The sequence below is a fragment of the Melanerpes formicivorus genome, unplaced genomic scaffold (genome assembly GCF_026170545.1).
Source record: "Melanerpes formicivorus ecotype bairdi unplaced genomic scaffold, bMelFor1.0.p_v2 SCAF_2, whole genome shotgun sequence".
Taxonomy (NCBI): domain Eukaryota; kingdom Metazoa; phylum Chordata; class Aves; order Piciformes; family Picidae; genus Melanerpes; species Melanerpes formicivorus.
The window spans coordinates 45,960,108-45,975,706 of NW_027142354.1; the positions used below are offsets into that span (position 1 = coordinate 45,960,108).

A 15,599-nucleotide genomic window follows, 5' to 3' on the forward strand; every position below is an offset into this window, starting at 1 on the left:
ATTACTGAGCAGAGGGAGTGAGAACAATGTCTCAAGAATTCAGAACCCAAACCAGAGGCAATGTTAATATATTAATATTCCTTATTAAGAGTTCTTTAAATTATAGGAAAAGAATATCTTGGGAAGGAGAAAATAAAGATGCGTATCAGTGAAAACCTAGAGGAAAAAACAAAGTAACTGAGTGAATGATTTTCAGTGATTCTAAGATGGTGTTTTCAAATCTGATTATTAACAAGTAGTTGAAGAAAGTTCTCAATTTAAAAAAACACAGTGAAGTAGACCTGAGTTTTTTCACTTGGCTGAGTAATTACATGACACTATATAGCAGACAACCTAACCAAACAAAACAAGTAGACTGTGAAGTAATTGAGCAACAAAGAAAGAGTATTCTAAATCTAGAGAAAGGCAATGAAGAAATTTTTGCTACTCTGTTGAAGATTGTTAAATGGAGGAAGAAAAAGTTCCTGACCTTTTCCTTGTTTCTGAAGCAAAATTGCTTTTTTTTACTCATTATGTGGCTCAGGCATAAAGGAAAGAAGTTGTACTGCTTAGGATCTGTGAAATGATGTGGTATGTCTGATGAAGAGTCGTTACAATCTTTTGAGTTTAAAACTCTGCATAAACTTAAAGCCATACAGTCAGTAATGAAGCTGTTATATACCTCAGAGACAAATACCAAAACTATGCACAGCGCAGCAGTGCTGTCAAATTCCCTGCCTTAACATGTAATGAGTTTGGCTCAGAGTCTGTTTATGTAGAGAGCCCCCCTTTAAATTCCAGTGCTTTTACAGAGAGATGGTCATTGCATGCAGTGGGCAGGTGGGAAGTGCCAGAACTACTGCTTGGGTTGAGAATCATTATTCTTAAAGCATTAAAACAGTCAGCTGATGCCTGAGATTATATGACTGCTAGGTGAGGGGGTGGTTCTCTTTGGGTTGGTGGGGGTTTTTTTTGAGTTTTGCATGCAGAGTTTTCATGCTGGGTATATTCAGATGTACGTCAGATGTCCTCAGAAAACAAGCTGTAATTAGAGATGGCATACAGCAGGTGTTCTGCAGTGCCAGAATACAGCAAAATCTACAGCAGTATACAAAGGACTAGCTGAGAGGCATTTGTTACAGAATATTTACTATTGTGCCAATAAGATAAAACTGGACGTGAGTGAAAGGGAGTGAATTCTCATTAAGTGATTGACCAAAACCAGGAAGCAAGAATGAACAAAGAGTCACCATGTTCACAGTATCTTGAGGTAGTGAATAGATACAGTATGAACAGGGAATGGGTCTTGCATAATACATTAATGTGTGTTCTTTGGTACTGAAGCTAAATTGGAACTTGAAGATTGAATAAACAGAAATGTGCAGTTTCTGTAGGAATTACGGAAATATGTAAACAACCTCAACATTTAGGTGTTTGTATTCTGTTCTTGCCTATGCATTTGAAATAGGTTATTTGCTTGTTAGGAAGAAACTCAATTATTTGTTAAAACATCATCTAGAAAGGCTAGGAAATATTTCTCAGGTAAAGATTCTCAGGAAGGGATTCAACAGAAACCTGTCCAAAGCAGTATTTTTGCATTTATATTGATGTTATACAAGAAAAATACAAATTATCATCTAGGAAAGTGTATCTGAGATTAGACTCTTCTGAAGTCCATGATAATATGTCCTAATACTGTTTAGCATTTTGACTTCTTTGTTGAATTTTGTGTCAGTAAAAAATCTGCGTGATAGTAAACTGCTTGTGTTTTATTTTTGCCCTTATTTTTTGTTTCCTCTCAATATTACACTTCTTTTTATTAATATTCATAAAGATTCCTTGATCTATCAGGCAGCCATATATTGGTGCTCACTAGTCAGGATCACATTATTTATTTGTAAGAGGGTTTGTATTGTGGGTGGGCTTTGGTGTTTGGTTTTTTCATGGTGGGTGGTGTAGGTATCTAGTGTGGGGTATTGTAAGGTAGGGCTGGCTGGTTTTCTTGTGTCCTTGTTTCCTTCTGTCAGCTAAACCAATTTTGCCTTTAAAATAGAACTATGGCACATTATTTCATAGAAACATAGAATGGCTTAGGTTGGAAGGGACCTTAGAGACCATCTATGCCAACCCCCACACTATGGGCAGGGATGCCTCTCAGCTAGACTCAGCTGCTCAAGGCCTGTCTGTAAGGCATGTCTAAGGTCCACTGGAGTCTTGGCTTCTCTAGGCTGAACAACCCCAGCTCCTTCATCTTATCCTCATAGTAGAGGATAGATTTCAGATGTGTCCAACATATAATTTTAAGGAGATTGCAGTGTTGGCATTTTTGCTGTTTTGTATCAAATTTTAAGGACTTGACAGTTTCAGCTGTAGGGGTCCACCAACCTGTCCAGATTGCTGCTTTGCAGCTGGGCTATTGCAGGGCTGGAGGACCATAGTACAGTATGAATTCTGGATTTAGGATGGGTGAACTGAGATGGGCTCTTCAGAAGAGACTTAAACAAACAAAATTATTAAACAAGCAAAACTTAACAATTGCAGTATAGAGTTTGGGAAAAATGTTCCCTGAAAGTCACCCAGTTTTCTTGGGTTTGACTAGACCAAAATACTTGGTGTAGTTTTGTACTTATGCAATGTATACATTCATGGTCTCCTCAGCAAATCTGAGAGAAGTGCATTTCATTTGTAGTAAAGAGGACAGTTCTGGGTCTTTTCAGGACAGTTCCCTTACCTTTTGTGGCAATTGTACCACCTTATTCAGTCAACGAATGCCAATTTTGTTTGACTGAAAATGTCTGTGTTTCAAGACAAAATGATACATACATATATATATATACATACACACACACATATATATATGATATATACATATATATACACATGATATATACATACCTCAAGGGTGTTTGTTGAGGGTGAATAATCACAGGAATAGGGTGGCTTTCCATGAGCAGTCTAAATACTTTTACCCCAGAGAAAAAGTTCTTTGTATGCTTGTTTCTACTTTATACCAAAGAACATTGTTAGATGATTTGCAATTTACGGTATCACAGTATCACCAAGGTTGGAAGAGACCTCAAAGATCATCAAGTCCAACCTGTCACCACAGACCTCATGACTAGACCATGGCAACAAGTGCCATGTCCAATCCCCTCTTGAACTCCTCCAGGGATGATGACTCCACCACCGACCTGGGCAGCCCATTCCAATGACTAATGACTCTCAGTGAAGAACTTTCTCCTCACCTCGAGCCTAAACCTCCCCTGGTGCAGCTTGAGACTGTGTCCCCTTGTTCTGGTGCTGGTTGCCTGAGGGAAGAGACCAACTTCCTCCTGGCTACAATCCCCCTTCAGGTAGTTGTAGACAGCAATGAGGTCTCCCCTGACCCTCCTTGGATTTTTAAGGAAGCAAATACTGACTGGGCAGTAGTTGAATTTTGAAGCTGAATGTTATCTGTCCATACCGATGTAGATATGTAGTTATGAAATAAAGAAGTGAGTTCAACTGTGGATTAACATTTTCTTTATTGTTGTATAGAAATACAATAATTAAATGACATTTCTATTTAGCAGACACATAACTGTCAGCAGTTTCCATATTTCTATGAATGCAGTTAGGAAAGAAGGGTTTATTTCTCTTCAACTTGCAGGTCATGGGTGTTTTCCTTTAAATTTCATTTAGTTTGAATGAACTGTAAGACGATCTTCCATCAACAGAGAAATGAAAATAACAATGTTTAATGCTTCACTTCTAAATTGCAGTCAATTTTTCCAGTGTACACAGTTATCTTTAGAGGACCTATTTAGACCTCATATGACATTTTCCTCTTTCTGTTAGTAGCTGGTGCCATTAGCTGGCTGTTACCTTTGTCTAGGATAACAAAGTATTTTCTCTCTCTTGTCCCTGTCAATTCCTGGCTCCCTAAGCTTTGGTTTGGGAAGTCCTTTGTGTAATATTTCCATTCAGGACTGAGCAAGCAGCTCAGTAATGCAGTCAGCATCCATTGCCACCCTCAATGCCTCAATTCATAGAAATTATTTTTTAATACAATATTCCTTTTATATTTCTGATTGGAGATGACAGCTTCTGACATATTAGGGACAGGGAAGAGTGAGCAAACAGAAACCATTTTGTTGTGGTCAGGCAGAGCCATCATAGAGTATCTATTTTGGAAAATACAATACTATTGATTCCCATTCCTTCCCACCCTTCCTCTCTCATAGCAGTATTTTTACAAGGCATTAGAAAGGATTAGGTTTCTAAATCTGTACTGTTATAGCAATTATAATTTCATATTAATCATCCATATTCCTGCCACAGAATTTTATTGTGAGAGGCAGCCCACTTTCCATTACAGCATTGGTCTGATTTAAAAGAAAATGCTTATTTTCCATGTGTGCATGAGGGAGAAGGCAGCAATATTTCCTGCTGGTAGTTGCATTGTAAAATCACCCAGATCTCCTCTTCTTTGTGAGATAGCTGGAAAATTCACGATAAATCACTTCCACATTTTCCCATTCGGCAGCTGACGCATTTTCTAGGGAGAATGCACCTCATGCTTCCTGAATTAAAATGGAATGAGAGATCCTCTTCTTTGAAGTTCCTTATCCCTTATCTAGAGGGGCACCGACAGTCCGTCAGCCTTCTTAGCTCGTGTGGCTAACACCATGTTTAGCCAATGCAGCTGCCATGGCTGGAAGCATTGCAGCACACTAGGGCAGCCTGTGCTGTTACTGTCAGGGGCTGCACTCAGCAGGGGTGTGCAAAGAATAGCTGAGGACTAATGACATGGAAGGGTCACTTCTCAGCTCCAGCCTTGTCTCCTTGAACTCTGTCCCCAGCTGACAGCTCAGCACTGGAGTTATTGTCAACAAACAGCAGAGCACGAGTAGCACATGGATCAGAGCACGAGTAGCACATGGATCAGAGCACGAGAGAGCTGGTGCTCTTCTGTCACTGTGCTGTTTCACTTCAGCCCTACCACACGCTATGTTCAAGTGCAAAAGATCTTGGAATGTTACTGTGGGCTTAAGAGAAAAGGTCTCTTAAACATATATTCTTTTTGCATTTTAAATTCAGTTTCTATTGACTTTTGCCATTATTTATTTGTGAGAGATTGCTCTGCCTCACTTGGGGTTTACAGTTAGTGCTAATACTTGGAAGCTTGCAACTCCTTAACTTCAGCTTGCTGTTGAAATGCAAAGAATCAGGTATTTTTTTTCAGCCACCACAGAGTATTCTGAGGGCATATTTTATAAATAAGGATATTCAGTCTTTAGGATATGTCTGACAAAGATGGCACTGAACTTGGAGCTATTAAGTGAATAAATAGACCATTAACTGTAGTAATAAGCCTTCATTTTTCTCCATATAACCTAGAATGATTTGAGACATTTTCCATTTTATGGGTCTAATTGACATATACAAAGTGTATTCCCTATATATCAATAAACACAGCTTCTCAAGGGATTGAAAACTCTAAATTGATCAAATGAATCTTTTACAATATTTGATAAGGTGGGGAAAATAGAACTTCTAGTTTATAAATCACATCTATCCTGAGGAAAAAGACTCTGAATTAGTGAGTACTATTAGTATACTGCCAAAAATTAGATGTGGGCATAATTTAAGTGTTTCTATTAAGGGGAAAAAAGCTGCTGCCTTACAAATGCTGATACTCAAATATTTTTAATAAGGCTGTGATTGGTTTGGATGAATTAGAGCATCTTTGAATGGTGTAATACGGAGCAGATTAATAACTGTCTCCAGCCAAATGCTACTTGAGCCTGTGAGTCTGCACCAGGGATAATTGTGCTCTCTGCACTGTAAATACTTAAAGACAGAAAGAGCCCTCCTAAGGGCTTTTGAATAAGCAAGTCTTCTAAGGAGAGCTTTATAGCTGGGCCTCGAAGGGAGGAATAAATTAAATGCAGGATATTCTGCACATTATAGAGGACGTTTGAGACCCTTATTTATTATAGGAAATGTCTGTATTTTTGTGAGAGTGTTTGTGTGTTGCTATCTATTTTTCTTGGTTATTTATGCACAGGAGAATTTTCTAAATTATGAATGGCAGACGTCACTGAAGATTTTGATGAAACACTGTTTTTCAAGGTCATTTAGTGTGGATTCTCAATCTGTATTTCACTGTATGAAATTACGAGCTCAGTGATAGTGATATCTCTTTTATTTGCATCCTTTAAATTACCACTGAGTACATTTCCCATTGCCTCTCTGCTGTCTTGCGGATACCTACCACATGTATTTTCAGATGCATCTACGTTTTTAAATAAGAATCTCAAGCCATTGCTGACTATTTAGAAGCTTCTGAAAAGAGTATTTACCTCTTTGCATTTGTGTTGCCTAGTGAAACTTCTCTTTTTCCCTTTCCACCTCTACCATGTGGAAGAAGTGCTTCATTTTGATTGTGTGAGAACAAGTAATTTGCTTTCAGAGATGAAGGGTTTTGTCCTGGAAATACAAATGTTTTTCTTCTAGTTCAAATACTATTAGTAGTTATTTAAGGATGCATTTTGTCCCTGCTTCATGTACAGATCTCTTAACAAAATATACTGGAATTTCACACAAATTATTGTTGAATTAGACTCCAAAGAGAAGACAGTGGTTGTCTTTTGAAGTGTTTCTCAAATACAGTGCAATTATGTTGGCTGCCTTTAGCTCCAAGTTGTTAAGATTTGCTGGCATGGAATGTATTTCACTGGCCCTGCCATGCTTCATGGTTTAATGTTGTTAGCTAATGAATCTTGTCTGAATCCTTTTTTTAGCAATATTTATTTAGCTGCTGTGTTATTAAGAGAAAATGTGTATTAGTGGTTATTAAAATTCATCTTTCTTGCTATTTGCTAATTGCATAATACTAATGATATACATCTTTGCATAATATCAAAATCTCATATTGCTTGCATTGTTTGGTTTCATAAATTATTCAACATTATGCATAGCTTAATATTATTCCTGCTCTTCTCAAAACTATTGTAATTTCCTTCTATTCAATTTACAGCTGTGGAACAACTATTTTCATTTGGCTGTGGCTTTCATTACCCAGGACTCGCTGCAGCTCGAAAACTTCTCCCATGCAAAATACAACAAAATCCAGAGCAAGTAAGCAAGAATGTATACTTTGGATGATGTCTTCAATTTTGTAGTAACATCATGATAAAGATAATGATAAGAATGCTTCTTGTCAATCATCATCTTTTTGGTTTTTTCTAGATATGGAGATATGAGACAATTAATTGGCTTTGCAATCCGTGACATGTGGTACAAACTTGGTGAGTAGACAAATGAACTTAATTGCAACTGAATCCATAGGGGATTGATTATTTTATTGAAAAAACATCTGACACGAAGTGCTTTTGTCAATATTTGTGCTGTTTAAGCTTGAAATATGTTTTCACTCCTGTGTGTCCAGTAAGACTAGGGAAGTGATTGTACCCTCGTACTCAGTACTGATGAGTCTGCAACTTGAGTACTGGGTTCAGTTTTGGGCACTGCAGCCAGTCACTTCTCTACTGAAAGAGTGGTCAAGCATTGGAACAGGCTGCCTAGAGGGGTGGTGGAGTGACCATCCCCGGGGGCATGGAAAAAACAGCTGGATATAGCACTTCAGGACATGGTTTAATGGACGTGGCAATGTTTGGTTTATAATTGAACTTGGTGACCTTTCTCCACCTTAACAATTCTGTGATTCTGTTAGGCTTGGCACTGACATGTGATAATGTTTGATTACAGCCTATTTTGTGTTCCTTAGAGAATTCAGTAATCAGAAGATTTCAGAACCTTTATTTGTTGAAATTGAGAACCAGATACATTTTGCCTGAGAAGGTTATTGCTTTAGTCTGTGTTTACAGTTCCAGAAACTAGTTAGGCTCAACTTGGGAATCTCTTTAGATTATTTTTAAGAACTTGAGCCTTAGTTTCTCTGAGGCATGGGAGAAGAGATCCACATTTCTTTTTTAATTCCAGTGAGGGTTTTGTTACTTTTACAAAAATTCCAGAAAGACGTTGTTAAGATATTTTGTCTTTTGAAGGCCCTATAAGGGTAAAGAGTAAAAAGTTATTCAGAAATTTATACTAGAATGGACTGTCCAATGTTTTCACTGAAGGACAGCTCTTCAGCTGTGAGCACGGAATAACCATACAGTTTATTTCATACAGAAACAGACACGCAGAATTAATCTGGACAGTGCATTGTATGCTTTCCTCTTCCATAAAATCTGCTGGTTTATTCATAAATAGAAGGCAGCGCAGCACACATCCCTGTCACCCTGATGTACCATATTTGTGGCAAAGAAACACTATCTCCAAATGGCAATGTATTTTTAAATGTTTTCCTCAAAAAAATGTTTTGGTTTGTTTTTTTTTTGTCCTCTCAAATAGCCAATTTGCATTTCTATTTCAGGCCAGAATAAAATTTGCTTTATTCCGGGCATGGTTGGACCCATCTTGGAAATGACTCTTATTCCCGAAGTTGAACTACGGAAAGCCACAATCCCAATTTTCTTTGACATGATGCTGTGTGAATATCAAAGGACAGGAGAATTCAAAAAGGTAATTGAAACTACTTTGGGTGAAAATTCATTAGGGTGTCTTGTGGTCGGTTTATTTCTTGTAAATATTTATTGTGTAGGCCTTTGTGCGCTCATGGAATGTAAAATGCAAAATACTAAGAACAAAATGAAGAGCTCTTGTGCAAGTGAGTGCAGGCTTTCCAGGGTCATTTAGTTGGACTCAAATAAAACTTTAGCTGCAATGACAGCAATCAGGAACTGGCTCAGGAAAGTTGCAGAATCTTTATAAAAATCTTCAAAATTTCACTGGAAAAATTTCTAAGCAACAAAACAAGACAGAGAAGTCAATCCTTAGCTAATTAGCTGGCAAAATTGAATGAGCTCTAGGGGCCTTTTCTTGTCTACATTTTTCATGATACCCCTTCCTCCTGCCAGTAATTATTGATAAGCCAAACATTCCCATTTTAAATATAGAAAGTCTGCCAGAAGTAGCAGCAAACGGTTAATTATGTATTATCAGATTTCTCAGGATATGCAAAGTTTTCTAAATATTATTGTGACAAAAATAAACACAGTGAATCATTCACTTTCATAAAATGTTTTTTTTTTTACACTAATTTTGACCAGGAAAGGAAGTTTCAAATACTTTTGATTGATAGGATAGAAGTAGGAATGGTGGGATAGGACTTCTGGGAATGTAACCTGAATCTCCTGCCACTGCATGTTGTGTCTCCCTGGGCAGTGAGTTTGCATCTATTTCTGTCTTTTCCACTCTCTGCAGGCTCCTTGGACAGGGACTGACCTTACTCTATGTTTTTATGCTGCCTGTCACAGGAAATTTTAAATTGGAGATTCGGGCTTTGTAGTTCCACAAATAATTAATTCAGAACACTGTGGATAATGCTAAGTGGCAAGACAAAAGTCAGAACTTTAGGCTTTCATAGGAAAGTCAATATCAGTATCTCACTCATGTACCCAGCTATGTGTAGTACATTAAATCATGTGGGACACTTCTGTGTCAAGTAAGTGTGGAACAAACAAGCAGATGGAATTTCCATTTTGGTCTGTATTCCACAGTGCAAAGCTTTTGGTTCAAGGCCAAGATTAAAACCCACTTTGCTACTGTGCATCTGTTCTCTCTGTGTCCTAATAGTCCTGTATTTGCCTTCTTAAAAAATATTTTCCTTTTCTTGGCTTATACCTCATCTCCTGGGACAGATGCACAGATCTGTGCAGACCAAAAATCCTGAAAACTCATCAGTCATACTGACCGATTAACAGAAACAACAGTTTAGGAGCCTGGAAGATGCCAGACCCTTAAATCACTTCTTATGCTAATAGAGAAAAGTTTCAGTTTATATTTTTTCAGTGCTGAGGAAGAAGAACATTCATTTTATTACACCTTCAAAGTAAGAGGCAACTTTTATGAGGTGGCACTGAAGTTGTTTCATAATTGAGCAGCTGAGTCTCCTTGAGTTCTAAAGTTCTGCTTTAGAAATTGAGATTATTTACTGGCCAAGAATTGTGGGGTTTTTTTCTCTCCTTTGGATTGGGTAATTAAGATAAATTTCTCAAACATACATCTGTAAGATTGGCAATTATGGTGAGTTTTTAAAACTTAATTACCATCTTAATTAGAAATGGTCAAGGAATTAATATGAATGAAAAAGTATTTGAAACACAACCATTTAAACTCTGGCTTTTGCTATTGAACCATAGTGTAAAAAACTTGTGAGTAATAACATGTTCTTTCAAGACTGCTTTAGGCACTCAGGAGCCTAGACTGGCATTCAGTTAATACCCAGTTTTGCTGAACTTTAACCATAAAGAATTTATTTCTAATCTAAATTCTGTTATGTGAGAGAGAATTGAAGCACAGAGATATATTTACTAGTTGAGTCTGTAACGGCACTGGAACTAGAGAATGTCTGGTACCTGCCTCATGATTTAATAAACTTTGCCAAAAAGACTGATTGCATTAACTTGCTGTGGAACTGTGCTGAGACATCAGCATTGCAGTGGCCCATTCTCTGTGGACGTGCATATTATGTGGCTGCTAGCTCAGGAGGCTCTGCCCTGCTGTATGCATACAATATATGTGCAGTAAGGGTTAATGTTATTTTAATTTATCAAGCAGAAATTTTATTTAGCTATTTCTAGGAAATCAACTAATCCCAGAGGAAACAAACAAAATTCCACCTGTAGTTATCTCAAGAATTGGTTTACTGGAGTGGAGTATATATGTAGGTGTACAGCACAGTAAGGCATTTTCCTCAAGATCCTTTTACTTTGCACATGTAACTCCCGTTCACCCAGAAGGAATGTTATATGACTTTGTAATTTTAACTTTAATTGAAGATGCAGGGAGGGGACTATTAATATCTATTAATTTTAGACATGAAGGCTCTGTCTGCCATTAGCTCAGAGAGACAAGAATCTTGGAGAGGCAATTTGTCCAATTTATATGCAGAGTCTGTGGATGGAATTAGTCCTGCAAAATATTCCCACCCCCTTCCGCCTCAGATATGAAGGGAGGCTAGTTACCTGTGTGTTGGACACATGATGTTTCCCACACATTTTTCCTTGAAAAGCCAGGTTGTGTATTTCATCAAGACTTCCCAAGAAAGACACATCATCAAGCAACCTATTGCTGTTTGTTCTGACTGATAATTTCAGGCCAAAAGGTAGAAAAAGCTTACTGAAAAGAAAAGAATAAGTCACCAGGAAACAACCCAAACTTAAACCCCCCAAAGATTAGCTCTTTGCAGAGTAAATGAAAATATCGTTGAAATAAACATGGATTGCAGTTATGTTAAGGATTTAACTTGGCTTAGGAAAGATTAATTCATCTGTGTTTGGTTTTGTTCAAATAATTCATTCTGTTTGTGTTTGGTGTTTCCAATTTAGCGTCTCTCATTGGTTTCACCAACTGCTGAGGGCCATCTGGGGAAGTCTATATTTGCTTTGCTTCCTGTCTGCTGTTAGTCTGTATCAGAATATAGTACTGATTGACAGTGTGTTCTTGAGGTTATTTGTAGGGATAGAGGATGGATGTTTAGAATAGTCCTGTGTCTTCCTGAGCTGACAGCTCTAGAAGGTTACTAATGAGCTCCTCTGGCAGGTGGGATTTAGAATTGCTGTAAATACACTTGTATCTTACACTCAGTTCTTGCAACTTCATTATGTGTAAGGATTTCAGAAAGATGTGAGATCATCCCACTAGCAGAAACCAAGTTTGTGTGGCTTGGTACTTCAGGCACACCCATGTAGAAGTAATGGAGACATTTTGTTGTTTTGTATTGAATTGTGTTGAGGGAGGTGGAAGTTTCTTGAATCTATTACACAGAGTGGCAGGAGGTCTTAAAGCCAAATTGGTGCTGATGACAATTAGGAACAGTATTTAAGTTAGAAGAGAAATACCCTTTCCAAGACATTAAAACTTTATTTTGCATTTCTGCCAGCTTTTTTATTGATTTGGTTTAAGGAAATATGCTTAGGAAGATTTTTGTTGTTGAGATTCAGTATCTGTGAAATTATTACCTCTTAGAGAAATAATCAATTCTTTACCTGCTGAATCACAGTATCACAGTGCTCTCCATTTGGGCTTCAAGCCATTGAGCAGTACAAGTCTGTTTCTGTCAGGGTCCTGTGTGTGCTCCTATGTGTCAATTGCTGGGACCAGCCTCCCCTGGGACTCCCACCCCTACCATCTCATGCTAAACACCCAGGGGATGTCACTTAGCTCAGCCAAGGGTCTCCAGGCTCTGCCTCAGAGGTGTTATAAGTGTGTCTGTTCCTGTCTCCTGGATGGAGCTAATACCTCCACTGCAGTGAGCTGCTCTCCTGGATGGAGCCCTCAGCCCTGTGTCAAAGCCTGTTGTGATGCTGACCTCAGCATCCCACAGCAGAACTGTGCTCTTCTGTTCCCTGCACTCCCCATGAGTGGAAGAACCATGAACATGTTCTTTGCTTGAAATGCTGGGGGTTTCCAGCTCCAAAACCACTTCAAAGGACACAAAACACAAAGGGTACAGGTGGAAATAGGATTTTATTTTGGTTTATGTTGGTTTGTGTTATTTTATTTTTTTTATGCTTTATTGTCCTGGGAATCTAGAAAGATTCCTCCTCCTGGATGTCCATCCCAAAGGCCACCTCTGCAGAGCATGAGTGACAGGTTCCCTACCCTGAGTCTAGAGAGCTTGCCTCCTCCTGCATGAGCGGCCCAAAGGCCACCTGTGGAGCACAAGAGTTCCCTGCCTGTCCTGCCATGGTAGATGGCTGCTCCCTCTGGATGGGCGGCCCGAAGGCCACCTTTGTGGAGCGGCCCAAAGGCCACCTGTGGAGCACAAGAGTTCCCTGCCTGTGCTGCCATGGTAGATGGCTGCTCCCTCTGGATGGGCGGCCCGAAGGCCACCTTTGTGGAGCGGCCCGAAGGCCACCTGTGGAGCACAAGAGTTCCCTCCCTGTGTTGCCATGGTAGAAGGCTGCTCCCTCTGGATGGGCGGCCCGAAGGCCACCTTTGAGGAGGACAAGCAACAAGCACCTGGCTAGCTAGGGTGGTCTAGAGAGCTTTCTGTCCCTGGCTATGCAGCCCGAGGGCCACCTTTGTGTAGCACAAGCAGCAGTCCCCTGGCCAGAATGGCCCCAAAGAAGCCTGGCCAAAGGAATGTGCTCAGTGCTGAAGAGGAAGGCAAAAAAACCCCGGGGACACTTAATAGTCCCTTGTGAGGGGAAAAAAGCCTTCCTCCCCTAGCTGCAGGGCATGAGAGGCCATCTTCCTGGTGCATGAGCAGCAGGCAGTAACCCAGCCAAAAGGGAGCGGAGGAGCCCTGGCAAGTGGTGATGCTCAGTGCTGCAGAGGAAGGCAAAAAACCCCCAGGGACAAGTGCCAATGTGCCCCGGGGGAAAAAATTCCTTCCTGACCCCAGCGCTGGCGATCGGCTACTCCCTGAGCACGTGAGCAAGACCTGCTTCCTCCTCCCACAGGCTTCTCATGCCTCCCAGGAGATGCCCAAGCCCTCTTCTCCCTCAACCTGCAGCTATTCTCTCAGGGGCTTCCCAGAGTAGCCAAATGCCCCTGGCCTGATAGGCCTTGAGGACAAAAATCCTTCCCCTGCCTGCTGCCGCTGCCCCTGCAGGGGGTGAAGATGGTGATCTCTGCAGGGCTCCTGATAACACATTCCCTTGGTCTTGCTATTGCTACCCAGCTGAAAAAGCCTCAGGCAGCTCCAGCAATTGGTGGTTGTTCTCACCCTCAGAGGTCTGGTCTAGCCTCTGCTCTTCATCTCTCAGGCCTTACCAAGTCATACCACCTGCTCCTCCGGGACCTCCTCTGCGTCTGTCAGCTGGCACGGGAGGATGCTCCCTTTTATACTGTCTGGTGGCATAGCACTGCCGTTGCCAGGTGGTGGCCCTGTGACATCAGGTGACAGCTCCCCATGCACAGCCCTGCTCACCAGCGCCCCGCCCAGCGCCCCTCCCAGCGCCCCTCAGCCCAGCACCCTTCAGAGGAATCAATCCTTCGGGGTGCCGGCCCTGAGGCAGTCCCTGTGTCCAGGGTGCCCAGGGAGCTTTCCCTGCCCCTGGTGGCCACTTGGCACAGCTGCTGGACATCCCTGACATGTTCTTTGCTGCTAGGCTTCAAGGATGTAGCTCATGCTGCTACTTTTCCCTCAGGCTGTGGCAGGAACCACCCCTGCACCCAGCTGCTCCTCAGCCCTTGAAGATGGGCCTAGAAGGGCATATTTAGTCAATCTCCTCTACTGAGGAGCAAACAAAGCATAAAAGCAATGAGAAACTTGGCTGTGCTGGCCAACAAGATGGGCAGGAGATTGTAGAGCCATGGAATGCCATTATCATCCAGGCTAGATAGGACCCCCAATATCATCAAGTCCAGCCACTTTTCTTTTGATGCAGCCCAGGGTGTGATTGGCTTTCTGGGTTGCAAGGGCACACTGAATAAGTCCTAAGAAGGATTTAGGAGGTGGATGAATTTAACTGGCGCTTGATTTGCACTATATTCACAGGTTTCTGTCTTACTGCAGCAAGTCCACAGATTAACTCTAGAAAATTACTGGTTTGGATGTTTTTGCTTAACATTGCCCTTGTCCTGAAACTGCTGTGCACCTATGTTACCCACTTAGTAATGCACATACAGACAGTAATACACACACTACTTACACAGATAAATTAATCTGGAACCCTTTAAACTTCTGCACCAGCCAGAATAAGTTTTATTTTCATGTTTCTCTGTATATCAATGATAGCTCTTTTCCCTCAAGTATTGGTAGAGGATATACTGTTCCGCTGGCACACTTTAATTTGTGTTCCAGTTACCAAGAAAGAGCTAATACTAGAGCAGCAAAACTTGCAAGTAACAGGACAAAAAATTGTTCTGGATCCTTACAAACCAAAATTCTTTGTGGCCTGTAAAGAAAAATGAAGACTCCCTCTATTTGACACCCCTATGGAAAAAAAAACAAACCACCCCCCTCCCCTCCCCCCAAACCCCCCAATGTCATAAAGAAGTAGTATTAATGTAGTAGTCATTTCCCTCTGCTCAAATCAGAAAATGGGACTGCATTTTCTACTGAACAATTTATAGTTTCTCTGAGAACTTTATGGGAAGTAGTTCTTAAACAGAGACTCTGAGATCTGTAGTCATTAAGTATTTTGAGGAGCAGTGAGAGCCTATTCAGTACACCACAGAGATAAAACACTTACTGCCAATTTCTGTTGAAATATGATATGACTACATGCTGCTCAGTTCTGCTGGAGTACTCCTATCCTGCTACTAATGTTTCTCACATGCGTACTACATGGGCTTGCAGATTCACATTCAGTACTGACTTTTTATATGCAGGCATCTCACTGATCATATCTAGCAATGTATTTTCTCAGTGATCCAGGAAGCAGAATATTTTGACTGCTTTATGTCCATGCAAAACAGTGCTCTTCAGGTTTTCATAAACATTACTTTCCTACTCAGTCATCTTAAAACACACTATACCTGGTGCTGAGCTGTTGAAGTCACCCGTCTGTGCCACTTTAGTGTGTGCACAATATGTGGCCAACTTCAGAGAGAGCATA

At 40.5% G+C, this 15,599-nt stretch overlaps 1 protein-coding gene across 1 annotated transcript in view; it reads left to right on the forward strand.

The window, feature by feature from the left end:
• The window catches only part of DOCK2 (dedicator of cytokinesis 2), a 184,153-nt gene that overhangs the window by 132,170 nt on the left and 36,384 nt on the right, over positions 1 to 15,599 (forward strand). The window contains exons 31-33 of the mRNA XM_068158666.1: positions 7,001 to 7,101; positions 7,213 to 7,271; positions 8,402 to 8,550. Of these exons, the coding sequence (XP_068014767.1) occupies positions 7,001 to 7,101; positions 7,213 to 7,271; positions 8,402 to 8,550 (309 nt within the window). The remainder of the gene's footprint in view (positions 1 to 7,000; positions 7,102 to 7,212; positions 7,272 to 8,401; positions 8,551 to 15,599) is intronic.